Source organism: Aethalodelphis obliquidens, unplaced genomic scaffold (genome assembly GCF_003676395.1).
Source record: "Aethalodelphis obliquidens isolate GAN/ISIS:26980383/991018 unplaced genomic scaffold, ASM367639v1 scaffold89, whole genome shotgun sequence".
Lineage (NCBI taxonomy): Eukaryota > Metazoa > Chordata > Mammalia > Artiodactyla > Delphinidae > Aethalodelphis > Aethalodelphis obliquidens.
The window spans coordinates 170,506-197,453 of NW_020838033.1; the positions used below are offsets into that span (position 1 = coordinate 170,506).

Genomic DNA, 26,948 nt, shown 5'->3' on the forward strand with positions numbered 1-26,948 from the left:
AAATCGCGCTCTGGGCGGGCACTTCTCACCACCCTCCTCTCGCAGTCTTTCCTATTGGCTTACGCAACGACCTCGCGGCGCCGAGTGTTGACGCCACGCCGCCTCCGCCGGCGAAAGGTGACGCATTGGTCCCGCCCCCGGCCGCGCCTGGCCTCCCGCGGGGCCCCGCCCTACGGGCCGACGCGGCTCGGATCCCGCCCCGCGGGTGACGTGTGGCGCGCGCGGCTTAGCCGTCCCGGCAGTTGGTGCAGCGGCGGTAGGGCTGAGTGCGCTCGCTTCACCCCTCCCCTCCTCCGTCCCGGGCCCCCACCCAGCAGGGCCCAGCCGCAGCCCTAGCCCCAGCGGCCCGTCCCGTGCGGGCCCTTGTCGTCCCCTCAGCCGGCGACGCCCCGGGCCGGCCGCCCGCCACCATGGAGCTGGAGGACGGTGTGGTGTACCAGGAGGAGCCCGGCGGCTCCGGGGCCGTGATGTCGGAGCGGGTGTCCGGCCTGGCCGGCTCCATCTACCGCGAGTTCGAGCGGCTCATCGGGCGCTACGACGAGGAGGTGGTCAAGGAGCTGATGCCACTGGTGGTGGCCGTGCTGGAGAACCTGGACTCGGTGTTCGCGCAGGACCAGGAGCACCAGGTGGAGCTGGAGCTGCTGCGGGACGACAACGAGCAGCTCATCACCCAGTACGAGCGAGAGAAGGCGCTGCGCAAGCACGCCGAGGAGGTGAGGGCCGGCCGGCTGGGAGTGCGAGGGCCGGGCCCGAGGGCGGGCCGGGGGGCGGGGGTCGCGGTCCGTCTCAGGATGGGAGGCGCGCCGGCCTCCAGGAGGCAGGCCTGAGGCCGAGGCCAGCCGGACCGAGCCCGGCGGCCGCGAGGTCCCGGGACCCCCGGCCGGCGTTGGACGCCCAGGCAGGCTAGTGAGTGTCCAGGAGAAGAGAGTGTGATGGGGGAAGCAAGGCCCGGGGAGGAAGCCACAGCCTGGCCTGAGGGCACCTGGGATTGGCTGAGAGGGAGATTTTAGGGTGTCTGCTTGCCTCTTGTAGTTGAGGGAAGTTTCCGACCACCGTGGGATAGTCAGATGGCGGTTCAAACTTTTACCACGGGCGGGGGGGGGGGCGGGCGCATTTAAACACTACTGCCCTGGATATGTAACTTCCGCTGGTTCCAGCACCTTTCCTGGGGGTTGCTGCTTTGGGAAGTTAGAGATCTCCCTCTTTCGGCCAGTTTCTTGTTGACGTTTTAACCCTATTGAGAAAGAGGTTTTATTTTTCGTTTTAAGTGCCTTGGTTGACACTTTGTCAACAGTTAGGTGTTGTATAACAATACTCTGTAAATATGGAGAGTATGCAATTTTATTTTATTGGTATCCCAGATCAAAGCTTTCTTCCTTGTCAGGTGGTAACCTTGGACAGTTCCCTTTAAAAACCCTTTGTTTATTTATAAAGAGGACGGGAACGGGGTGAGGGGCAGGTTGAGGAGGTGTGGGTGACAGTTGGCAAGCCTTTTCAAAGACTACGGTTTACAGGTGCTCTTGGCCAGCTTTTAACTTTAGTGCCTCAGCAGTGTGACCTCGGTGCCCTAACCTTGAGTGAACCTTTTGCAGCTCTGGAGTGCAAGTGATAGGTCTTTGACTTCTTGAGACAGTAGAGGATTTTAGCTTTCAGGATGTGTAGGCATTATTTCTGTGGAACTTATCTAATACAGGTGAAGTGTCCTATTCATCTTTGTTTCTTGAGCATCTAGCAAACCTGGTTAAATATATGGTGATTGAAGGAAGCTAAATAACTAATTATTGAAGGAATGACATGTGTATTTCAAAAATACTTGAAAAGTTTTTTTCTTTTTTAAAATAAATAAATTTATTTGTTTTTGGCTGTGCTGGGTGTTTGTTGCTTCACAAGGGCTTTCCCTAGTTGTGGTGAGTGGGGGCTACTCTTTGTTGTGGTGCGCGGGGCTCTTATTGCGGTGGCTTCTTTTGTTGCGGGGCACGGGCTCTAGGTGCACGGGCTTCAGTAGTTGTGGTACGCAGGCTCAGCAGTTGTGGCTCGCGGGCTCTAGAGTACAGGCTCACTAGTTGTGGTGCGCAGGCTCACTAGTTGTGGCACACAGGCTTGGTTGCTCTGCGGCATGTGGGATCTTCCCCGACCAGGACTCGAACCCGTGTCCCCTGAATTGGCAGGCGGATTCTTAACCACCACGCCACCAGGGAAGCCCCAATACTTGAAAAGTTTTAAGGATGTGATGCTCATTTCCTAAGACTAAGTAGTACCACCATTTAAACTTTTTGTCACTTATACCTTTGTACCAGGTCAAATAGTTCTTTTTTTTCTTTCTTTTTAAAAATAAATTTATTTATTTATTTATTTAGGGCTGCGTTGGGTCTTTGTTGCTGCATGCGCGGCCTTTCTCTAGTTGCAGCGAGTGGGGGCTAGTCTTTATTGCGGTGCGCGGGCTTATCATTGCGGTGGCTTCTCGCTGCAGAGCAGGGCTCTAGGTGTGCAGGCTTCAGTAGTTGTGGTGCACGGGCTCAGTAGTTGTGGCTTGCGGGCTCTAGAGCACAGGCTTAGTAGTTGTGGCACACGAGCTTATTTGTTCCATGGCATGTGGGATCTTCCTGGACCAGGGATCAGACCCGTGTCCCCTGCATTGGCAGGTGGATTCTTAACCACTGTGCCACCAGGGAAGTCCCTGTTTTTTTTTTTTTTCTTAAGCTTGACTGTATGATGATTTTCAGTTCTGATTTTGTGATCCATTTGAGTCAAAGGAACGCTATTGAATTTGCCAAACAAAACTGACTTTATTTCAAGAGTATTTCCAAGTATATAGGGAAGGAAGGGTTGAAAAAGAAAATTTAAGGATGGAATCAAAATTTCCACTGGTTTGTTAGCTGTTTACAGAACTGTTTAGGAACGGAGGTTATGTACTACTACTCCTGAGATGACTTGCCATGTCTTCATGCTCAGACAGGTCCTTGCCATTGTGTGGATGTAAATGGAAAGACTGTGGAATTAACCGAATATCCACACAGGTGAGGAACAGGCCCAGCATGACCTGTTACTGCAGATGAAAGAAACTACTCCTTTCAGCCTTAAACTCCTGTCAGTCCATGTACATGTAGGCAAAATGCCAGGGTCGCACATGCCCAGAAAACCATCTGCCACAGGTTGCAGAATCAGAAAATAAAACTAAGCTGCTAGACTCTGGATTGTATATTAATTTCTTAAGTAAATGACTTGTAAAAAATAGATTATCCAATGACTTTCTTTGTAATTTGTGCTTTTTCAAATATGTCTATAAATTTTCTATAATGAAACCTTTGGGCAAAGGCCATGATCTGAGAATACAGAACATTGATGTAATGCTAAATGAGCCAACTTCCAGACCACAAATGTGAAATCATCTTGTTATCAGTTTTCATGTAAGATCATAAATCAAGTTTTACCCAAGTACTCAGAAATTCAGTCTCTTTTAGGCCAATATGCAGAAATGATTCTTTGTTTAATTTTCTTTGAGTGTTTGTGGCCTTTAATACAAAGACTATTTCCATAAAGTCTGGTATTACAGCAAAAATGCCTCAGGGTATTTACAGCAAGAATATTTGAAAGTATGGAAATTGACCATCACCTGAGAGAGTTAAGTAAATTCTGAGCACCTTTGTGGAAATTTAGGAGAATGTGTAAATAATGAGGACATTTTAGGAGGTGTGAAGTGCTTTAATCTCTTGCTTGCAGGAATTCTCAACAAGGAATCAGGAAGTTAATCTTTATTATAATGGTACTACTTAATTTGAATACCTTCTGTCTTTTTTTTTTTTTTTTTGATCGTATGGGCCTCTCACTGTTGTGGCCTCTCCCGTTGCGGAGCACAGGCTCCGGACGCCCAGGGCTCACGGGCCCAGCAGCTCCGTGGCATGTGGGATCTTCCCAGACCAGGGCATGAACCCGTGTCCCCTGCATCAGCAGGCGGACTCTCAACCACTGCGCCACCAGGGAAGCCCCCTTCTGTCTTTTTAATTGCTTATTTGAATTTGTTGTGTGGAGTTAGCCTGATGGTTTTGAGTCTATAAAAACAATCTGAAGGAGGGCTGATTTTAGATAGATTCGTAACCAGCTTCAAATGCTAATCAAGAAATCTCTCATTTTATAGCTCTCACCATTCTCCCCTTTGGGCTCCCTGCTCCAGCCATGTGTATTTTTTCCATTCTTTAACCAAGTCCTGTCTGATGCCTTTGCCCATGCTGTTTCCTTGGCCTAGAGTGCTTTTCCCTCAGAGCTTCACCCTGGCTAGCTCCTCACTTTTGGCTCAGCTTAAATTTCACTTCTTCTGCTAGACTTTTCCTGTCTACTCTAGCCAGAGTAAGCCTTGTGAATCTATGAACAATTTACCTGTAAATCAGTAATTTAAAAAAAATCTGGAGAGGGAATTCCTTGGCAGTCCAGTGGTTAGGACTCAGTGTTTTCACTGCTGGAGCCCGGGTTCAACACCTGGTTGGGGAACTAATCCCACAAGCTGAGTGGTGCAGACAAAAAAAAAAATCTGGAGAAAGATGTTATTCTTGGGGAAGAATATATTAGTGTTTTTTATTTTTGTTTGTTTTTGTTTTTGTTTGTTTGTTTTTTGCGGTACACGGGCCTCTCACTGTTGTGGCCTCTCCCGTTGCGGCGCACAGGCTCCGGACGCGCAGGCTCAGCGGCCATGGCTCATGGGCCCAGCCGCTCCGTGGCACGTAGGATCTTCGTGGACCGGGGCACGAACCCGTGTCCCCTGCATCGGCAGGCAGACTCCCAAGCACTGCGCCACCAGGGAAGCCCCTTTATGTTTTTGTTTGTGTAAGTTCTGATTCTTTTAAAATAGACATGATTTGTTTTGAGTAATTAAAAAAAAAGAATTTACAAGGTCGTGTTAGTTTCAGATGTACAGCAAAGTGATTCAGTTATACATAGGGAATTTAGTTTCAAAGTGAGCGTTTATTTAGCATGATTGGGTAGAGGGAGATTGCACATAAAAATGAAGATGTACCCTCTTCATCCTCCGTGAGTGGTAGAAGCATATATGAAGAGAGAATATCTTTGCTGGGAAGAAGATGTTGTGATTATGTGACTGCTTTTCTGTGGCTTTTTGTCTGAAAAAGACTGGGGTGATTAAGTGCAGAGATGAGAGATATTACTGAGAATATTCTAATTAACTTTTCCCCAATGAATCACCACTTAAAGATGTAACAAAATGGATGTTTTATATTAAGACTTTAATCAGGTTGTTTTCTTTGGAAGTCTATGAACATGGGAGTGAGTGATAAGATTTGTGGGCAGGAAAGCAGGCATTGGTATTGATTTTTTTAAATTGATGTTATAGTTCTCACTGATTCATAAAAATATTTTAATCAAAAGTTAAGGAAATTAATTTTGATTTGTTTGCAGAATAATTTACAGTGAAAGTTCACTTCTTTAATAAACACTTAAAAAGGAATATTTGAAGTCTTATCAATTTAGTTTTATGATTTATTTTTATCAAGACAGGAGTGAAGAGTACTTTTGAATACTTCAGCTTATATTTGTTGATGGTGGCTATTGAGGACTTAGGATGCTAAAAGTGGAAATTCCCTATTTGCTTCAACATTAAGTTTATTTTGTGTCTTTAGCACAGTTATTTAAATTGATAATTATGATGTTTATTCAGATTTTTAGCCTTAATTCTATTACTCTAGTGTCAAAAGAAATTTAATTCGCTATTAAGTAGATTATGGGGATTCCCTGGTGGTCCAGTGGTTACAAGTCTGAGCTTCCACTGCAGGGGTCATGGGTTCCATTCCTGTTCAGGAAACTAAGTGGAGCAGTAGAGGAAAAGTAGTTTGTTTATATGCACAGATGATCTGTTAGTAGGTCCATTAGTTGTTAACATTTGACATAAAGTTTTCAAACACTTTTAAAAAGTGAAGTCTCTCTGTGGCACCTGTTCAGTGTTTTTTTTTTTAAACATTTATTTAGGCCGTGCCGGGTCTTTGTTGCGGCACATCGATATTCATTGCGGCCTGTGGGATCTTTAGTTGCAGCATGCAGGATCTTTTTTTAGTTGCGGCATGCAGGCTCATAGTTGCAGCATGCATGTGGGGTCTAGTTTCCTGATCAGGAATCGAACCGTGACCCCCTTCATTGGGAGCGTGGAGTCTTACCCACTGGACCCCAGGGAAGTCCCTGCGTTTGTTTTAAATAGGCTAACTTGATTTTTTCTTCTGTGAAAATTTCACTTGATATATTTGCCACCATATTATTTTCCTTGAAACCAGTATCTTGTGGTATCTTCAGGGAATTAAAGATTTTTGGTCCAAAGGTTGACTGAGGTACTGACTTCATTTCTCTCTTGGTTCAGTTAGAGCAAAGGTCAGCAGCTTTTCAAAATGTTATGTTACCTCTTAATTTCTAAGTTGTAGAATGCTCAAAATACACCTTAGTGCTTCATTGATCTCTGTATGCCCAAATTATTTTGTATATAAAATGAGTACATTTTAAAACACACTTAAAATACATATTTTCATATTTTAAAAAATACCATTGTTTTTTCTTGCAGAACTATTTGAAATAAGCTTCACACTGCCCCTAGTCAGAGTAGATATGTCCTTGCGTCTAGTCAATCCTTACTTCCAGGCACTTTCTGAAATGAACAGTGTATTTGTTCTCTAGGGGAATGTGTGTACATTGGTGGGAGGGGGTGTTTGTTACCTTGTGAAGTGGTAATCAGTTAACCATTGTTTTGCTATTAAGACAGATCTTACCCTTTACCTTTAGAGATTTCTGAATTTAAGTATCTGAGATACATTATGTGTCCTTGGGATGGTGACATTCATATTTTACTTATTTAAAATCACAAAAGAGACTATGAAAATGGGTAAGGTACCAAGATGGATTAGTAGAGTAAGAACTACTCACTAGATTACTGTGGTATAAAACATAGGTCACTGACCCAATTCAGTGCCTATGTTTGGTGCGTAAGTTTCTTGGACTCCTTAGCTTACCTTTAACTATGCATTGCTTACTTAAATCACTTGGAACCTTTTGGTTCCCAGGAGAGCTAGTATTAGACTGTAGCCAAATACCTGTTCTTTTGTTCCCTTGACCAATGGTTGAGTTATTTTAAAAACACCTTTTTTTTTTTTGTCCTGCTCAGCACTCATAATGAATATAGATGTTACCTAAGTAAATTACTAGGTTGAGATAAGAAATATCAGCATAGACCCAGTTTAAAAATGTATGCAATGTGTTTATTCATAAAGCTGACATTTAGGGCTTCCCTGGTGGGGAAGTGGTTGAGAGTCCGCCTGCCGATGCAGGGGACACAGGTTCGTGCCCTGGTCTGGGAAGATACCACATGCCGCAGAGCAGCTGGGCCCATGAGCCATGGCCGCTGAGCCTGCATGTCTGGAGCCTGTGCTCCGCAACAGCAGAGGCCACAACAGTGAGAGGCCTGCGTACTGAAAAAAGAAAAAAAAAAAAAAGCTGACATTTAGAAATATATGTGTGTAGGGCTTCCCTGGTGGCGCAGTGGTTAAGAATCCGCCTGTCAGTGCAGGGGACACAGGTTCGATCCCTGGTCTGGGGAGATCTCACATGCCGTGGAACAACGAAGCCTGTGTACCACAACTGCTGAGCATGTGCTCTAGAGCCCACAAGCCACAACTACTGAGCCTGCGTGCCACAACTACTGAAGCCTGCACGCCTAGAGCCGGCACTCTGCAACGAGAGAAGCCACCACAATGAGAAGCCCATGCACTGCAACGAAGAATAGCCCCTGCTCGTCGCAACTAGAGAAAGCCTGCACACGACAACGAAGACCCAATGCAGCCAAAAATAAATAAATAAATAAATAAATTTATATATATATATATATAAAAAGAAATATATGTGTGTAAATTCTATATATTTTGAAGTTTTGGCCAGTGATATTTTGTTATTAGCTTCAATACAAGTCTGTGGAATTCACTTAAGAATTCTGGTGTCTGCATACAGACTGAAAGTGAGGAATGGAAAAAGATATTCCATGCAAATGGAAATCAAAAGAAAGCTGGAGTAGCAATACTCATATCAGACAAAATAGACTTTAAAATACTGTTACAAGAGATAAGGAAGGACACTACATAATGATCAAGGGATCAATCCAAGAAGAAGATATAACAATTGTAAATATATATGCACCCAACATAGGAGCACCTCAGTACATAAGTCAAATGCTAACAGCAATAAAAGGAGAAATCGACAGAAATACAATAATAGCGGGGGACTTTAATACCTCAGTCTCATCAATGGACAGATCATCCAGACAGAAAATCAATAAGGAAACACAGGCCTTAAATGACACATTAGACCAGATGGACTTAGCAGCTGAATACACTTTCTTCTCAAGTGCGTACAGAATGTTCTCCAGGATAGATCACATCTTGGGCCACAAATCAAGCCTCGGTAAATTTAAGAAAATTGAAATTATATCAAGCATCTTTTCTGACCACACGCTATGAGATTAGAAATCAGTTACAGGAGAGACTTCCCTGGTGGTCCAGTGGTTAAGAGTCTGCATTTCCAATGCAGGGGGCGTGGGTTCCATCCCTGGTCGGGGAAACTAAGATCCCACATGCCGCACGACATGGCCAAAAGAAAAGAAGAAAAAAAAATCAATTACAGGAAAAAAACTGTTAAAAACACAAACACATGGAGGCTAAGCAATATGTTACTAGGCAACCAGTGGATCACTGAAGAAATCAAAGAGGAAATAAGAAAAAAATACCTACAGACAAATGATAATGAAAACAGGATGGTCCAAAACCTCTGGGATGCAGCAAAAGCTGTTCTAAGAGGGAAGTTTATAGCAGTACAATCTTATCTGAGGAAACAAGAAAAATCTCAAATAAACAACCTAACCTTACACCTAAAGCAACTAGAGAAAGAGGAACAAACAGAACCCAAAGTTAGTAGAAGGAAATAAATTGTAAAGATTAGAACAGAAATAAATGAAATAGAGACAAAGAAAACAATAGCAAAGGTCAGTGAAACTAAAAGCTGGTTCTTTGAGAAGATAAACAAAATTGGTAAACCTTTAGCCAGACTCATCAAGAAAAAAAGGGGGCAGGGCTCAAATCAATAAAATTAGAAATGAAAAAGGAGCAGTTAAAACTGACACAAAGGAAATACAAGGCATCATAAGAGACTACAAAAAGCAACTATCATGCCAATAAAATGGACAACCTAGAAGAAATGGACAAATTCTTAGAAAAGCACAACCTTCCAAGACTGAACTTGGAAGAAATAGAAAATGTCAACAGACCATGCATAAGTACTGAAATTGAAAACAGTGGTTAAAAGACTTCCAACAAACAAAAGTCCAGGACCAGATGGCTTCACAGGGGAATTCTAGCAATCATTTAGGGAAGAGTTAACACCTACCCTTCTGAAACTCTTCCAGAAAATTGCAGAGGAAGGAATACTCCCAAGCTCATTCTATGAGGCCACCATTAGCCTGATACCAAAACCATAGAAGATATCACACACACACAAAAAGTACAGGCCAATATCACTGATGAACATAGATGCAGAAATCCTCAACAAAATACTAGCAAACCGAATTCAACAATACATTAAAAGGATCATCCACCATGATCAAGTGAGATTGATGACAGGGATGCAAGGATTGTTCAATATCCACAAATCAATCAGTGTGATAAACCAGATTAACAAAGTGAAGAATAAAAAGCATATGATCATCTTAATTGATGCAGAAAAAGCTTTTGATAAAACCCAACACCCATGATAAAAGCTCTCCAGAAAGTGGGAATAGAGGGAACTTACTTCAACATAATAAAGGCTGTATATGACAAACCCAGCTAACATCATTCTGCACTGTGAAAAGCTGAAATCATTCCCTCTAAGATTGGGAAACAATCCTATTTACCATCACATCAAAAAGAATGACAGGTTTTGGTAACTACAGATGTGATGGGAATAGGGAAAAATAAAGTATGGATAAAAATGGATCCAGGCATCGGGAAGCTATGGTTTCTCAAGTAGCTGCTTTAGTCATTAAAGCCTAAATGTCCATTCTCTTAATCACACGTCTGAATTTCTAAAGTAGCAGTATTTTGATTCATCCCTCTTGTTAAGTGTGCTGATAGGATTGTCCCTTCAAAACCACAGACCCAAGGGCCAGGTTTTGGGCAGGGAGGCTCTTGCCTACCAGACCTGTGGAGACATCCCACCGCCCCCTCCACTGCCTTGCAGGGGAGGGTGTAGTAACATCAGACTAGACATCAGGACAGTAAATCCCAGGGTTTGCTTAAGGGGTAGTATGGTGATAACTCAGTTGGTTTACACTTCTAATAGAAGCCCATGTAATCTAAAATAAAACTGCCTATATCAAGTAAAAAAAAAAAAAAAAAGAATATAATACCTAGGAATAACCCTACCTAAGGAGACAAAAGACCTCTACTCTGAAAACTATAAGGCACTGATGAAAGAAATCAGAGATGACACACAGATAGAAGGATATACCGTGTTCTTGGGTTGGAAGAATCAGTATTGTCAAAAGGACTATATTTCCCAAGGCGATCTGCAGATTCAATGCAATCCCTATCAAATTACCAATGGCATTTTTCACAGAACTAGAACAAAAAATTCTAAAATTTATATGGAAACAAAAAAGACCCAGAATAGCCAAAGCAATTCTGAGAAAGAAAAGTGGAGCTGGAGGAATCAGGGTCCCTGACTTCAGACTGTACTACAAAGCTACAGTAATCAAAACAGTATGGTACTGGCACAAAAATGAAAAATAAATCAATGGAACAGGATAGAAAGCCTAGAAATAAACACATGCACCTATGGTCAATTAATCTATGACAAAGGAGGCAAGAATATACAATGGAGAAAAGGCAGTCTCTTCAATAAATGGTGCTGGGAAAACTAGAAAGCTACACATAAAAATATGAAACTAGAACACTCTAACACCATACACAAAAGTAAACTTGAAATGGATCAAAGACCTAAATGTAAGGCTGGACAGTATAAAACTCTTAGAGGAAAACATAGGCAGAACACTCTTTGACATACATCGCAGCAATATCTTTTTTGATCCACCTCCTTGAGTAATGAAAATAAAAACAAAAACAACTGGGACCTAATTAAACTTAAAAGCTTCTGCGCAGCAAAAGAAACCATAAACAAAACGAAAAGGCAACCCACAGAATGGGAGAAAATACTTGAAAACAAAGTGACCAACAAGGGTTGCTACGACACAGTCAAAAAATGCAGCTTTAATAGACAGTTCTCCAAAGAATACGTACAGATGGCCAAAGAACACATGAAAAGATAGTCAACATCACTAATTATCAGAGAAGTGCAAATCAAAACTACAGTGAGGTAATACCTCACAGCAGTCACAATGGCCTTCATCAAAAATCTACAAACAATAAATGCTGGAGAGGGTGTGGAGAAAAGGGTACCCTCCTACACTGTTGGTGGGAATATAAATTGGTACAACCACAATGGAGAACAGTGTGGAGGTTCCTTAAAAAACTAAAAATAAAACTACCATATGATCTAGCAATCCCACTCCTGGGCATATATCTGGATAAAACCAGAATCTGAAAGGATACATGCACCCCCACATTCATTGCAGCACTGTTTACCATAGCCAAGACATGGAAGCAACCTAAATGTACATCAACAAAGGGATGGGCAGAGAATATATGGTACATATATTTAGTGGAATATTAGCCTAAAAAAAGAATGAAATAATGCCATTTGCAGCAACATGGATGGATCTAGAAATTATCATACTAAGTGAAGTAAGTCAGACAGAGAAAGACAAATATATGATATTGCTTAAATATGGAATCTAAAAAATGGTATAAATGAACTTATGTACAAAACAGAAATAGAGTCACAGATGTAGAAAACAAACTTATGGTTACGGGGGGGAAATGGGGGGAGTGATAAATTGGGAGACTGGGATTGGCATATACACACTACTATATATAAAATAGATAACTAATAAGGACTTACTGTATAGCACAGGAAATACTCTCTAATGATCTATATGAGAAAAGAATCTAAAAAAGAGTGGATATATGTATATGTACAACTGATTCACTTTGCTGTGCAGCAGAAACTAGCACATTTTCAATCAACTGTACTCCAATAAAAATTAAAAGAAAAAATAATAAACAGTACATTTTAAGGGAAAAAAAAGAATTTTCGTGTCTAGTAGTTTGGCATAGTTCTGCTGAATATGTTTGAACGGAGCCATGGGAATTTACATGTTAATACAGTAGAGAAGTTTCTAAGTTGAGAATCTAGAATTATTATTGGGAACTTTAAAAATACCATTTTTATTTTTTAAGAGGAAGATGGTGAATTAACATTTTTGAGTACCTGCTCTGTATCATGTACTCTGCTACATACTTTATTTTATTATTATTATTTATTTTGTGGCTGCGTTGGTTCTTTGTTGCTGCGTGCAGGCTTTCTCTAGTTGTGGCGAGCAGGGGCTACTCTTCGTTGCGGTGCATGGGCTTCTCATTGCGGTGGCTTCTCTTGTTTTGGAGCACGGGCTCTAGGCGCATGGGCTCAGTAGTTGTCGCTCACGGGCTCAGTAGTTGCGGCACACCGGCCCTAGAGTGGGCAGGCCTCAGTAGTTGCAGCGTGTGGGCTCAGTAGTTGTGGTGCATGTGCTACAGTAGTTGTGGTGTACGGGCTCAGTAGTTGTGGCTCGTGGGCTCTAGAGCGCAGACTCAGTAGTTGTGGCGTACGGGCTTAGTTGCTCCGTGGCGTGCGGGATCTTCCTGAACGGGGGATCGAACCCATGTCCCTTGCATTGGCAGGTGGATTCTTAACCACTGCGCCACCAGGGAATTCCCCCCTTTTATTTTTGAGGTCAGTAAACTTTTTCAATAAACCACCCCCAGCTTTTTATTAGGAAAATTTTCAAAAATACAGAAAAATGAAAAGTTTGTTTATCATCTATATATTTGTTACCTGGATTCAGTAGTTCTTTTATTTATCTACCTACACACCAGATACATACGACAAAATATGTATATACACACGCACATTTTTAAATTGCTGAACCATTGCAAAGTAAATTGCAGATGTTATGACACATCACCCTTCAGTACTTAAAGTAATTATCCTAAAAATGAAAGCATTGTACCATATAACCACAATTTTATTTACATAGGAGAACATTTTTTAATATCTAATATTCCATTTGAATTAATGTTTAGGAACAGAGTACATGTCAGTTATAGAGGTAAGTTAATATTTTTATAGTGAACTAATGTCACTCATCTGGAAGGAAGAAACGATTGCAGTTTAGCTACTTTTCTGTAAGAAATTTAAATCTGAGATTTATAAAACAAAATTGGTTAAAAATTTTTATTTAAGATTATAGTATAAAAATACCATGGATTATTTTTCCCCTTTGAAATTTAGAGATGCAGAAATTGAGAAACTACCCTACATTTAATGTTTTCTCTAGTAACTTTTTTTACCTTGTTTCTGACTACTTACCTGCTCCACTAGGATTTATAGAGCCTGAGAAGAAGTTTTTCCTTGTAATTTGAGGTCCTGCTGATTGGATTCTCCACAGGGGATGGGTCTAGGATTTTTGTGATTCTGGATTCTGTTATTGTCCTTTAAAATGTATTTTCACTTGCTTTTCTTGCAGGTATCTTTTAATGGCTGGGCAGAAACTCCATGATCTTCTAGTTCTTTCCTATCCCATTCCCATAGGTAGATAAACAGGAGACATGAATAATCAGAAAGAACAAATATATATTGAGCCAGGCACTGTTCTAGACTCTGAGAATGTGGCCACAAACAGATCAGACAAGTAAGGTAGCCCTTGCTTTCTTAGAGTTTATATTGTAATAAAGAATAAACAAACCAGTTAATTACAGATTGTAATAGGTGTTACACGGGAAATAAAAAAGGTGAGGTGATACAGAGTAAAGAGGCAGGCACTTTATTTATTTATTTTTTTGCGGTACGCAGGCCTCTCACTGTTGTGGCCTCTCCCGTTGTGGAGCACAGGCTCCGGACACGCAGGCTCAGCGGCCCTGGCCCACGGGCCCAGCCACTCCGCGGCATGTGGGATCTTCCCGGACTGGGGCATGAACCCACGTCTCCTGCATCAGCAGGCGGACTTTCAACCACTGTGCCACCAGGGAAGCCCTAGGCAGGCACTTTAGATGGAACAAGCAAGTTTATAAAAGGGAAGCTGTCCATGCAGGAAATAATTCATCTCATTATTTAGATATGATGAGTAATTATTTAGATATGAAACTTTAGGTATAATAGAATTTCTCCTACTCATATTCTTTTTTTGTTCATTTTTATTTTTATTTTATTAGTTATTTATTTACTTTTGGCTGCATTGGGTCTTCGTTGCTGCATGCAGGCTTTCTCTAGTTGCGGCGGGCAGGAGCACTCTTTGTTGTGGTGCACGGGCTTCTCATTGCGGTGGCTTCTCTTGCTGCGGAGCACAGGCTCTAGGCACACAGGCTTCAGTAGTTGTGGCTTGCAGGCTCTAGAGCGCAAGCTCAGTAGTTATGGCGTGTGGGCTTAGGTGCTCTGCGGCGTGTGGGATCTTCCCAGACCAGGGATTGAACCCGTGCCTCCTGCATTGGCGGGCAGATTCTTTTTTTTTTTAATCTCATTTTTTGTGGGTAATTCTTTTTTTAATTATTTTTGGCTGCGTTGGGTCTTTGTTGCTGCATGTGGGCTTTCTCTAGTTGCCGCGAAAGGGGGCTACTCTTCCTAGCAGTGTGTGGGCTTCTCATTGTGGTGGCTTCTCTTGTTGTGGAGCACAGGCTCTAGGCACACGGGCTTTAGTAGTTGCAGCATGCAGGCTCAGTAGTTGCAGTACACAGGCCATAGAGCATGCGGGCTTCAGTAGTTGCAGTGCGTGGGCTCAGTAGTTTCGGCATGTGGGCTCAGTAGTTGTGGCTCGCGGGCTCTAGAGTGCAGGCTCAGTAGTTGTGGTGCACAGGATTAGTTGCTCTGCGGCATGTGGGATCTTCCTGGACGAGGGATCAAACTGGTGTCCCCTGCATTGGCAGGCAGATTCTTAACCACTGTGCCACCAGGGAAGTCCCAGCCTACTCATATTCTTAAAAATTCACAAAAGTGATGGAAATGCCAAGGCGATCCAGTAGTTAGAACTATGTGCTTTCACTGCTGAGGCACAGTTTCAATCCATGGTCGGGGAACTAAAATCCTGCAAGCCGCATGGCGCAGCCAAAAAATAAAAAAATAAAACCAAGTAAGAAAATTCACAAAAGTGAATAACTCTCATAAATGCATTTCTTCTATTTTCTGTCTTACACGTTCTCATACTTGACTTCTCAGCAACATTTGACTCTCTGGCTCACTCTTTCTTTAAGAAACATTATATTTTGGTTCTCTGAAATCTCTTGGTTTGGTTCTTTGAAATCTCTTGATTTTCCTCTTACTTATCTGACCACTCTGTGGATTCTTCTTAGTCACATTAGCTTTGGTGTTCCTTGGTGCTCTTTCTAAGATCCCCGTAAATTCCCACTCTGCACACTGCGTAGCTCATGTTATCCATTCTGATCAGTTCAATTTACCATTTGTTGAGTATTTCAAAATGTGTATCTCATTCATTCATTTAACAGATATTTATTGAGTGCCATCTGTATGCCTGGTACTGTATCTGTTGGGGATACAGTGGTGAGTAAAACAGACAAGATTCTTCCTTCACGGAGCTGACAGGCTATTAAGAACAGCCTGTTAAGGCTAGATCTCTCCCTGGGGTTTCAGATCCATATTACTGTTGTTTATTGGACATGAATGTCTCCCGACATGTCCAAAACTGAATTTAACTTCCAGGCTTTCTCATCCTCTGTTCCCAGTCTTCGTGAGGGATACCACTATATCCCTAGCCAGATACCAGGTCACCATTCTTAACTGTTCTCTCTCCTTCATCCCCATTGCTGCCTTCTTTTGTTTTCAACTTTTAAATGTGTCTGGAATCTCTTTACTTTTTTTCAAATCTATTTTTACTACTCTGAAGAGCTGGAACTTCTTTCATTTACACTGAATACCAGGTCTGGCACATAGGAAGTAACCATTGAAAATTTCTTTTTTTCTTTTTTAAAAAAAATTAATTAATTAATTTATTTTTGGCTGCATTGGGTCTTCGTTGCTATGCGCGAGCTTTCTCTAGTTGCGGTGAGCAGGGGCTACTCTTCATTGTGATGCGTGGGCTTCTCATCGCGTGGGCTTCTCATCGCGGTGGCTTCTCGTTGCGGAGCACGGGCTCTAGGTGCTCGGGCTTCAGTAGTTGTGGCACTTGGGCTCAGTAGTTGTGGCTTGCAGGCTCTAGTGTGCAGGCTTAGTAGTTGTGGCCCATGGGCTTAGTTGCTCCACGGCATGTGGGATCCTCCCAGATCAGGGCTTGGACCTGTGTCCCCTGCACTGGCAGGTGGATTCCTAACTACTGTGCCACCAGCGAAGTCCCATTGAAAATTTCTGAATAAATGATTGTACAACTGAAACTGTCCTATAACTGATCTGTCTGCTTCCCATATTGCCAGCCTATAAACTGCCCACCACACTGTACCTGGATCTCTCCAAAATGGCAGATCATTTCCGCACTTAAAAGCCTTTAGTGGCTCTGTCTAAAGTTCTTGAAATGACTAAAGTTTTTAATGTACAGGGCCTTGTAATCTGGCTGCTCCTATTTTACCAGTCTAATCTTTTCCTTTTAGAGCCATACTGAATACCTTGAGTTTGTTGTGCAAAAGGCATTCTCTCCAGGTGTTCTTAAAAGCTGCCTCTTTGCTTGGCACTCTCTTTCTCTTCTATTACCTGGCTACCATTATTCAAGTTTCAATTCAGGAATGCCTTTTATGACACCCAAGTTTGGATTGTACCCATTTTATGTCTTCCCACAGCATACTGTCCTCTCATAGTACTTTCAGTGTTTTACCTAATAACCTATTGCTTTAATTCCCCCACTAAACTACTGGGATGCAGTAGGTATTAGATATTTGTTGGTTGGTTGGATGGTGGATAGATAAGTATGCTAAAGGTCGAATTGCAAAGCCTAGCTGTTTAAAATTCTCTTTTGTGCATTCAAGTTATTGTCCTTACTGTTGGAGCCAAGTTGTGCTAAATAAAACTTCCAAAAAGTTCCAGGAAGTTCTTCAATAAGTCCTTTGACTTAGGCATATACAGAAAAAGTGACTTCTCCTGAGTATAGTTATTACAGACACTGTACCTACATTGTCCTACATAGTAGATGGTCTAGAAATATTTAGGCATTTTAAAAATTGAAATATTAAGATCATTGGAACTATTGTCAGAGTATTGTAGAGATTGCTTCTGCATTAGCAAAGATTGGCCTAGGTGATCTTAAAAGTCATGTTAGCACCATGATTCTCTGGTTGTCTTTTTTTCTTTTTGGCTGTGCTGTGTGGCTTGTAGGATCTTACTTCCCCAACCAGGGATCGAACCCATGCCCCCTGCAGTAGAAGCACAGAGTCCTAACCACTGGACTGCCAGGAAATTCCCTCTCTGATTTTTTTTTTTCCCTCACAGCAAGAAATTTGGAGATAGGGAGTGCTGGCATCAAAGTCCAGGCCAAGACTCTGAGACCTCTTGTAATATACTTCATGGTTAAAAAGTAGTTTTCAGAACTCTGGACATCAAGTCTGCTTTCAAGAGAAAAAGAGGGGAGAACAAGTGGTGTCAACCACATCTGTTTTCTCTTCGTCTGCTCAGGCTGCTATCACAAAAATACCATAGTTTAAGTGGCTTTAACAACAAATATTTATTTCCAACTGTTCTGGAAGCTGGGAAGTCCAAGGTCATTGTGCTGGCAGATTTGGTATCTGATGAGGACCCACTTCCTGGCGGTGTTCTCACTGTGTCCTCACATGATAGAAGGCTCTGATTGTTTTTTAATTTATTTTAGCCACAAATATTTATTTCTAAGTTACTGGTTGAGAAATAATTTCTTCTATCTGAATAAACTTGCCGCAGAAATGACAGTTAAGTGCCAAAACTTAATTTTTACTTAGAACTTTTGATAGACATTTCTAATTAGGATACAGCAATAGTACCTTATAGTAAAAAATAAAATGGTTAGCAAAACAACATTGATATTTTTGAAGACAAGTTTATTCTGAAGAATAGTAAACATTTATTTCTTAGGCATTGAGATCTATATTGATTAAAAGCATCTTCTAGGCTAATATGGTGTAAATAAACTTTCTAATTTTTTTTTTTTTTTTTTTTTTGCGGTACGCCGGCCTCTCACTGTTGTGGCCTCTCCCGTTGCGGAGCACAGGCTCCGGACGCGCAGGCTCAGCGGCCATGGCTCACGGGCCCAGTCGCTCCGCAGCATGTGGGATCTTCCCAGACTGGGGCACGAACCCGCGTCCCCCGCATCGGCAAGCGGACTCTCAACCACTGCGCCACCAGGGAGGCCCAAACTTTCTAATTTTAATTATCAGATACTCAATTTAAATTTTTTTTCAGTTACTTTGTTGCCCTTGCCTCATTTTTTGGTAACTGCTGCCTATTCAAAAACAAATAACTTTTAAAAAGTTAAACAGGTTGCACAGAATTGTGGAATCAAATAAATAGGCTTTTGTAAAACCAGAAAAGTAACTTTTTAAAAAGACTAGTGTTTGTCTTTGGTTCTACTGTGAAAATAGTCTACCTGTACTTGTTGCTGTGATTTGATTTGGGAAACATTTGACAGAAATTACCCACTCATCTGTTGCTCTGCTTAGCAAGTACTGTATGTACAAGATGCTAAAAGCCTAAGTCAACTTGCGGGACACTTCACAGAGACAGGGTGGCATTTAACTGAGTTATGTGTCACTGAGTCAAAGTATGGGAGGTTTGAAAGTGTGTGATGTATTCAGAGAATTACAAAACATAATATTTATTTTTTTGATATATTTAAGTAGTAAATACTAGTTATCCATATGTTCTTTAAAAAATACACACATTCTTCTGTGTATTTACATAGGTGAGTGACAAGAACTGAGGTTGAACAGCTAATTAGGAGTCAGAAAGTAAAGGACTGTGCTGTCAAGTTTGGCTTTTTTTTTCCGGCCGTGCCGTACGGCCCATGGGATCTTAGTTCCCCAACCAGAGATCGAACCTGCGCCCCCTGCATTGGAAGCTCAGAGTCTTAACTACTGGACCGCCAGGGAAGTCCCTGCATTTGTTTTAAATACGCTAACTTGATTTTTTCTTCTGTGAAAATTTCACTTTATATAGTTGCCACCATGTTTTTTCTCCTTAAATTTTTTTTATTGTGGTAAAATATACGTAAAAAATTTTGCCGTTTTAACAGTTTTTTTTTAAAGATTTTTGATGTGAACCATTTTTAAAGTCTTTATTGAGTTTGTTACGATATTGCTTCTGTTTTATGTTTTGCTTTTTGGGCCTGAGGCATGTGGGATCTTAGGTCACCAACCAGGGATTGAACCCGCACCTCCTGCATTGGAAGGTGAAGTCTTAACCACTGGACCGCCAGGGAAATCCCCCGTTTTAACAATTTTTAAGTGTATAATTAAGTGGTATTAAGTACATTCACATTGTTACGCAACCTCACCACCCTCCATCTCCAGAACTTTTTCATCATCCCAAATTGAAGCTCCATAGCCATGAAACAATAACTCCAGTTTCCTCCTTCTCCTACTCCCTGGAAACTACCATTCTATTTCTGTCTGAATGAATTTGACTATCCTAGGACCCTCATATAAATGGAATCATATAATATTTGCCCTTTTATGTTTGACCTGTTTCACCTAGCATGTTTTTAGAGCTCATCCATTTTGTAGCATGTATCATAATTTCATTCCTTTTTAAGGCTGAATAATTTTCCATTATGTGTATATAGAAGTCTCTTATTAGATATACGATTTACAAATATTTTCCCCCATTCTGTGGGTTGTCTTTTTACTTCCTTTCTTTTTGTTTGTTAGTTTGTTTAAATTTATTAATTTATTTATGTAGCTGTGCCAGGTCTTAGTTGTGGCATGTGGGATCTTCGTTGTGGCATGCAGGATCTTTAGTTGTGGCACAGGGGATCTTTAGTTGTGGCATGCAGTCTCTTAGTTGCAGCATGCGGGAACTAGTTCCCTGACCCGGGGTCAAACCCAGGCCCCCTGCATTGGGAGCAGGACAAATTCTTGGAAAGGTACAACTGTCCAAGACTGAACCAGGAAAAATTAGAAAATATAAAAAGAGCAGTCACAGGTAATGAATTTGAAACTGTAATTAAAAATCTTCCAACAAGAAAAAAAAAATGTCTTGAAGAACCTAGGGGTAAGACAGGAATAAAGACACCGACCTACTAGAGAATGGGCTTGAGGATATGGGGAGGGGGAATGGTAAGCTGTGACAAAGTGAGAGAGTGGCATGGACATATATACACTACCAAACGTAAAACAGATAGCTAGTGGGAAGCAGCCGCATAGCACAGGGAGATCAGCTCGGTGCTTTGTGACCACCTAGAGGGGTGGGATAGGGAGGGTGGGAGGGAGGGAGACGCAAGAGGGAAGAGATATGGGAATATATGTATATGTATAACTGATTCACTGTTATAAAGCAGAAACTAACACACCATTGTAAAGCAATTATACTCCAATAAAGATGTTAAAAAAAAAATCTTCCAACAAACAAAAGTCCAGGACCAGATGGCTTCACAGGTGAATTTTATCAAATATTTAGAGAAGAGTTAACACCTATCCTTCTCAAACTCTTCCAAAAAATTGCAGAGTGAGGAACACTCCCAAACTCTTTCTATGAGGCCACCATCACCCTGATAGCAAAACCAGACAAAGGTATCACAAAAAAAGAAAATTACAGACCAATATCACTGATGAACATAGATGTAATAATCTTCAACAAAATACTAGCAAAAAGAATCCAAGAACACATTAAAAAGATCATATACCATGATCAAGTGGGATTTATCCCAGGGATGCAAGGATTCTTCAATATACACAAAACAATCAGTGTGATATGCCATATTAACAAATTAAAGAATAAAAACCACATGATCATTTCAATAGATGCAGAAAAAGCTTTTTACAAAATTCAACACCTGTTTATGATAAAAACTCTCCAGAAAGTGGGCATAGAGGGAACCTACCTCAACCTGATAAAGGCCATATACGACAAACCCACAGCAAACATCATTCTCATTGGTGAAAAACTGAAAGCATTTCCTCTAAGATCAGGAACAAGACAAAGACAGGGATGTCCACTCTTGCTACTATTATTCAACATAGTATTGGAAGTCCTATCCACGGCAATCAGAGAAGAAAAAGAAATAAAAGGAATACAAATTGGAAAAGAAGTAAAACTGTCACTGTTTGCAGATGACATGATACTATACACAGAAAATCCTAAAGATGCTACCAGAAAATTATTAGAACTAATCAATGTATTTGTTAAGGTTGCAGAATACAAAATTAATGCACAGAAATCTCTTGCATTCCTATGCACTAACAACAGAAGATTAGAAAGAGAAATTAAAGAAACACTTCCATTTACCACTGCAACAAAAAGAATAAAATACCTAGGAATAAACCTACCTAAGGAGGTGAAAGACCTATACTCTGAAAACTATAAAACATTAATGAAAGAAATGAAAGATGACAGAAACAGATGGCGAGATATCCCATGCTCCTGGATTAGAAGAATCAATATTGTGAAAATGACTATACTACCAAAAGCAATCTACAGGTTCAGTGCAATCCCTATCAAATTACCAGTGGCATTTTTCACAGAATTAGAGCAAAAACTTATATTTGTATGTATGTAAACACAAAAGACAGAGCTGGAGAAAGAAAAACAAGAGCTGGAGGAATCAGGCTTCCTGACTTCAGACTATACTGCAAAGCTACAGTAATCACGACAGTATGGTACTGGCACAAAAACAGAAATATAGATCAATGGTACAGGATAGACAGCCCAGAGATAAACCCACACACCTATGATCACTTAATCTATGACAAAGGAGGCAAGAATATACAATGGAGACAAGACAGCCTCTTCAATAAATGGTGCAGGGAAAACTGGACAACTTCATGTAAAGGAATGAAATTAGAACATTACCTAACACCATGCACAAAAATAAACTCAAAATGGATTAGAGACCTAAATGTAAGACCGGACACTATAAAACTCTTACAGGAAAACATAGGAAAAACACTCTTTGACATAAATCACAGCAAGATCTTTTCTGACCCATCTCCTAGAGTAATGAAAATAAAAACAGAAATAAGTGAATGGGACCTAATTAAACTTAAAAGCTTTTGTACAGCAAAGGAACCATAAACAAGACAAAAAGACAACCCACAGAATGGGAGAAAATATTTGCAAATGAAGCAACAGACAAAGGATTAATCTCCAAAATATACAAACAGCTCATGCAGCTCAATATCAGAAAAACAAACAACCCAATCAAAAAATGGGTGGAAGACCTGAATAGACATTTCAGCAAAGAAGACATACAGATGGCCAAGAGGCACATGAAAAGATGCTAAACAGCGCTAACTATTAGAGAAATGGAAATCAAAACTACAATGAGGTATCACCTCACACCAGTTAGAATGGGCATCATCAGAAAATATACAAACAACAAATGCCGGAGAGGGTGTGGAGAAAAGGGAAACCTCTTGCCCTGTTGGTGGGAATGTAAATTGGTACAGCCACTATGGAGAACAGTATGGAGGTTCCTTAAAAAACTAAAAACAACACTACCATATGACCCAGCAATCCCACTACTGGGCATATACCCAGAGAAAACCATAATTCAAAAAGAAACATGTACCCCAGTGTTCATTGCAGCGCTATTTACAATAGCCAGGACATGGAATCAACCTAAATATCCATCGATAGATGAATGGTTTAAGAAGATGTGGTATATATAATGGAATATTACTCAGCCATAAAAAGAAATGAAATTGGGTCATTTGTAGAGATGTGGATGGACCTAGAGACTGTCATACAGAGTGAAGTAAGTCAGAAAGAGACAAACAAATATTGTATATTAACGCATATATGTGGAATCTTGAAGAATGGTACAGATGCAACTATTTGCAGGGCAGGAATAGAAAGGTAGACGTAGAGAATGGACGTGTGGACATGGGGGAAGGGGGATGTGGGATGAATTGGGAGATTAGGTTTGACATAAATACACTACCATGTGTAAAATAGATAGCTAGTGAGAACCTGCTGCATAGCACAGGGAGCTCAGCTCAGTGCTCTATGATGGCCTGGTTGGTTGGGATGAGGGGGGAGGGAGGTCCAAGAGGCAGGGGATGTGTGTATGCATATGCATGATTCACTTTGCTGTGTGGCAGAAACTAACACAACATTGTAAAGCAATTATACTCCAATAAAAAAAATAAAGTGTATCTTTAATACTGTACATACTAATGTATTTATAGTGAAATCGTATGATGTTGCAGTTTGTTGGGGGAAAAGAGGATGAATACAGATACAACAAGATTTGCTGTGTGCTGATAATTGTTGAAATTCGGTGGTGGTATGAAGGGGTTTATACCATTTTTCTCTCCATTTTAATGCACTTTTGAAAATTCCCATTAAACATTTAAGAAAATAGAAAAACAGCTGTCAAGAAATGATTATTCACTATTTTTTTCTTTGTAGACATTTTCTAAATGTTCTTCAATAATATTAGTCTTTTTCAGGATGACATTTTCTGATTATTTTTAGTAATAGAAGAATATTTTCATAACAGAGTCAGGTTTGAAATAAACCACATTGTCAAGCTTTAAGATATGCAAATTAATGTCAGAAATGTAAACTATTGATTACATGCCTATAGAAGCACAAAACTGTAAAACAAAGTCAGTAAAGAATTACTTGGCTAATGTAGCCGACTTCATTGTTCTGCAGTTTTTCAAGCTTTATCAGTGTGGTAATCAATTCCTGCTTGATAGCCTCTGTCTTAGGCCAGTGAGTTTCTCTTCTTGTGTTTTTGGGTAAGACAGTAGAAAATGAATTGTTCTCTGTTTGCTGTGGTGATTGGTCACACGGACTATAAGGAATATAAAATACACAGATGCAAGAATAGTGAACTCATGTTGAATAAATGGTTGCGTTCTACTGCATTTATACAATTAGGCATGATATTTTGGGCAGTGAGTAAAATTCCTTCACATGGGATACTTGTTTGGCTATTATTTCATCTAATGGTTTATTTGTTTTAATTTACTTATTTTTCTTGTTTACAGACAAAATATTACATGCTCTTATAGAAAAAAGAAATAAAACAAAACAGAAACATTACTGAAATACTTCTAGAATCCTGCCTGTTAGAGAGCTTACTACTAATGGCCTGATACACAGTCTTTCAGATACTTTTTCATATGAGTATATTTTAAATTAATGAAATCATAATGTATGTAGTATGTTGTAACATGACTTTATTATTTTTTAAAAAAATATTCGCTTATTTATTTGCCTGCACTGGGTCTTAGTTGCAGCATGTGGGATCTTTGTTGCCGCGTGCAGGATCTTCAGTTACGGCATGCGGGATCTTTTAGTTGCGGCATGTGAACTCTTAGTTGCGGCATGTGGGATCTAGTTCCCTGACCAGCGATCGAACCCGGGCCCCCTGCTTTGGGAGCACAGAGTCTTAGCCATTGGACCACCAGAGAAGTCCCTACATGACTTTATTTTTAACTGATAAGACATCTGGGACATCTTTCCTTGTCCACACTGAGCAGTTGGATCATAGCCACCTGTAGGCAAAAGGTAGTTAGGAATTGGTTTGAGACCTCAAGGGGAGTTTGAAAGTCAAGGCCCATCCTGGGTTCAGCCACCCTTCCTGACTTCTCATTACAATAGGAAGTACCCCCAACCACCTGGGGGAAGGTTTCCAAATAATCAGTTCTTTAAACCTTCCCACCCCCACCCCCACAGGTGTATCAGACTGGTTGTAAGAAGTGCTGCTGTGCTGGCCTGTAATATTTGGAAAAAATCTCTCAGGGTATTTGTGATTATAACTGCCTCAATCCTAAGATGGAGAACAATTGCTTAAGAGAAGCTCAAACATATGCTTACTAGAAACGTAAGACCTTCTTCATTCTTTTTATTTATTTTTTTCCCTGCCGCCACTGTGGACCTTTCTTCATTCTTTAAAAAAAAAAAAAAAAAAGCAAACAATAGAAGACTAAATACATTAATGTAAAAAATAACCTTCTATATACTATGAAGGGTAAAATATTAGCTGTTTATTTTTACTTAAAATATTTATCTTAAGTAAAAGATACAGCACATTAAAGATAAAGGGAAAGTCACCTTCTGGGAGAGAAGTGGTACTGGAAGGAGAACAAAGGTGACAGCATGAATTTGGTTTATGTCCTTCTATTTCTTATCTTTAGACATTCACTACATATATATATATATCTATAAACTGTGTAGAGTATTGCTTTGGGATTATTTTGGGGATAAATATTTTTTTCTAAATCCTATTACATTTTCATATAATTTTGCAGTTCGCTTTTTTTTTTTTTTTTTTTTTTGCGGTACGTGGGCCTCTCACTGTAGTGGCCTCTCCCGTTGCGGAGCACAGGCTCTGGACGCGCAGGCTCAGTGGCCATGGCTTACGGGCCCAGCCTCTCCACGGCATGTGGGATCTTCCCGGACCGGGGCACGAACTCATGTCCCCTGCATCAGCAGGCAGACTCTCAACCACTGTGCCACCAGGAAAGCCCTGCAGTTTGCTTTTTTTATTCAGTGTTTCTTAGATCCATCCATGATGATACATACATATGTATCTAGTTGTTTTAACTGCTATATATTCCATCATGTGAATATCACTGTTCATTCTTCAGCTGATGAAAGTTTTGAGTTATTTCCTATATTTTACTACATAATGTACTACAGACATTGAATGTGGTAACATTCAGTGCATACCTAAGAGCTTCTCAAATATATATACTTTATTAATCTATTTATTTTTATGTTTCAGATATATAGCATTAATAGTTCAACATCTGTATATATTACAGAGTGGTCACCACAGAGTGGTCACCACAGAGTGGTCACCACAAGTATAACCATCCATCACTATATAGTTGACCTGCTTCACTCATTGCACCCACCCACAATCCCCTTGCCTTGTGGTAACCACTAACCTGTTCTCTGTATCTATGAGTTTGTTTTATTTTGCTTGTTCATATCTTTTGTTTTATTTTTTAGATTCTACACGAGTGAAATATGGTGTCTTTCTCCATCCAACCTATTTCGCTTCGCATAATACCCTCAAGATCCATCCATGTTGTTGCAAATGGCAGGATTTCATTCTTTTTGTGGCTGAGTAGTATTCCACTGTGTGTGTGTGTGTGTGTGTGTGTGTGTGTGTGTGTGTGTGTGTGTGTATATACACACCACATCTTTTTATCAATTCATCCATTGATGGATACTTAGGTTATTTCCATATCTTGGCTATTGCAAATAATGCCATAATGAACACAGTGGTGCATTTATCCTTTTGAAATAATGTTTTCATGTTCTTCAGGTAAATACCCAGAAGTGGACTAGCTAGGTCATATGGTAGTTCTATTCTTTTTTTTTTTTTTGAGGAATCTCCATACTGTTTTCTTTAGTGGCTGCATTGAAGATGTGTACTTCGATGAAGAAATAAAGATGCCAGTTTTTAAGATATGTATTTGTAAACTTAAAAAGATATGGCCGGGCTTCCCTGGTGGCGCAGTGGTTGGGAGTCTGCCTGCCAATGCAGGGGACACGGGTTCGTACCCCGGTCCGGGAAGATCCCACGTGCCGCGGAGCGGCTGGGCCTGTGAGCCATGGCCGCTGAGCCTGCGCGTCCGGAGCCTGTGCTCTGCAACCGGAGAGGCCACAACAGTGAGAGGCCCGCGTACCGCAAAAAAAAAAAA

At 40.7% G+C, this 26,948-nt stretch overlaps 1 protein-coding gene across 7 annotated transcripts in view; it reads left to right on the forward strand.

Moving 5' to 3' along the window:
* Nucleotides 1-246: 246 nt before the first annotated feature.
* The window catches only part of SPAG9 (sperm associated antigen 9), a 143,487-nt gene continuing 116,785 nt past the window's right edge, over nucleotides 247-26,948 (forward strand). For 5 of the 7 annotated variants that reach the window (XM_027094573.1, XM_027094574.1, XM_027094576.1 and 2 more), the window contains exon 1: nucleotides 247-713. In XM_027094573.1, coding sequence (XP_026950374.1) covers nucleotides 411-713 — 303 coding nt within the window. In that variant the 5' untranslated portion in view covers nucleotides 247-410. The remainder of the gene's footprint in view (nucleotides 714-26,948) is intronic. The other 2 variants (XM_027094575.1, XM_027094578.1) reach the window with 1 other exon arrangement.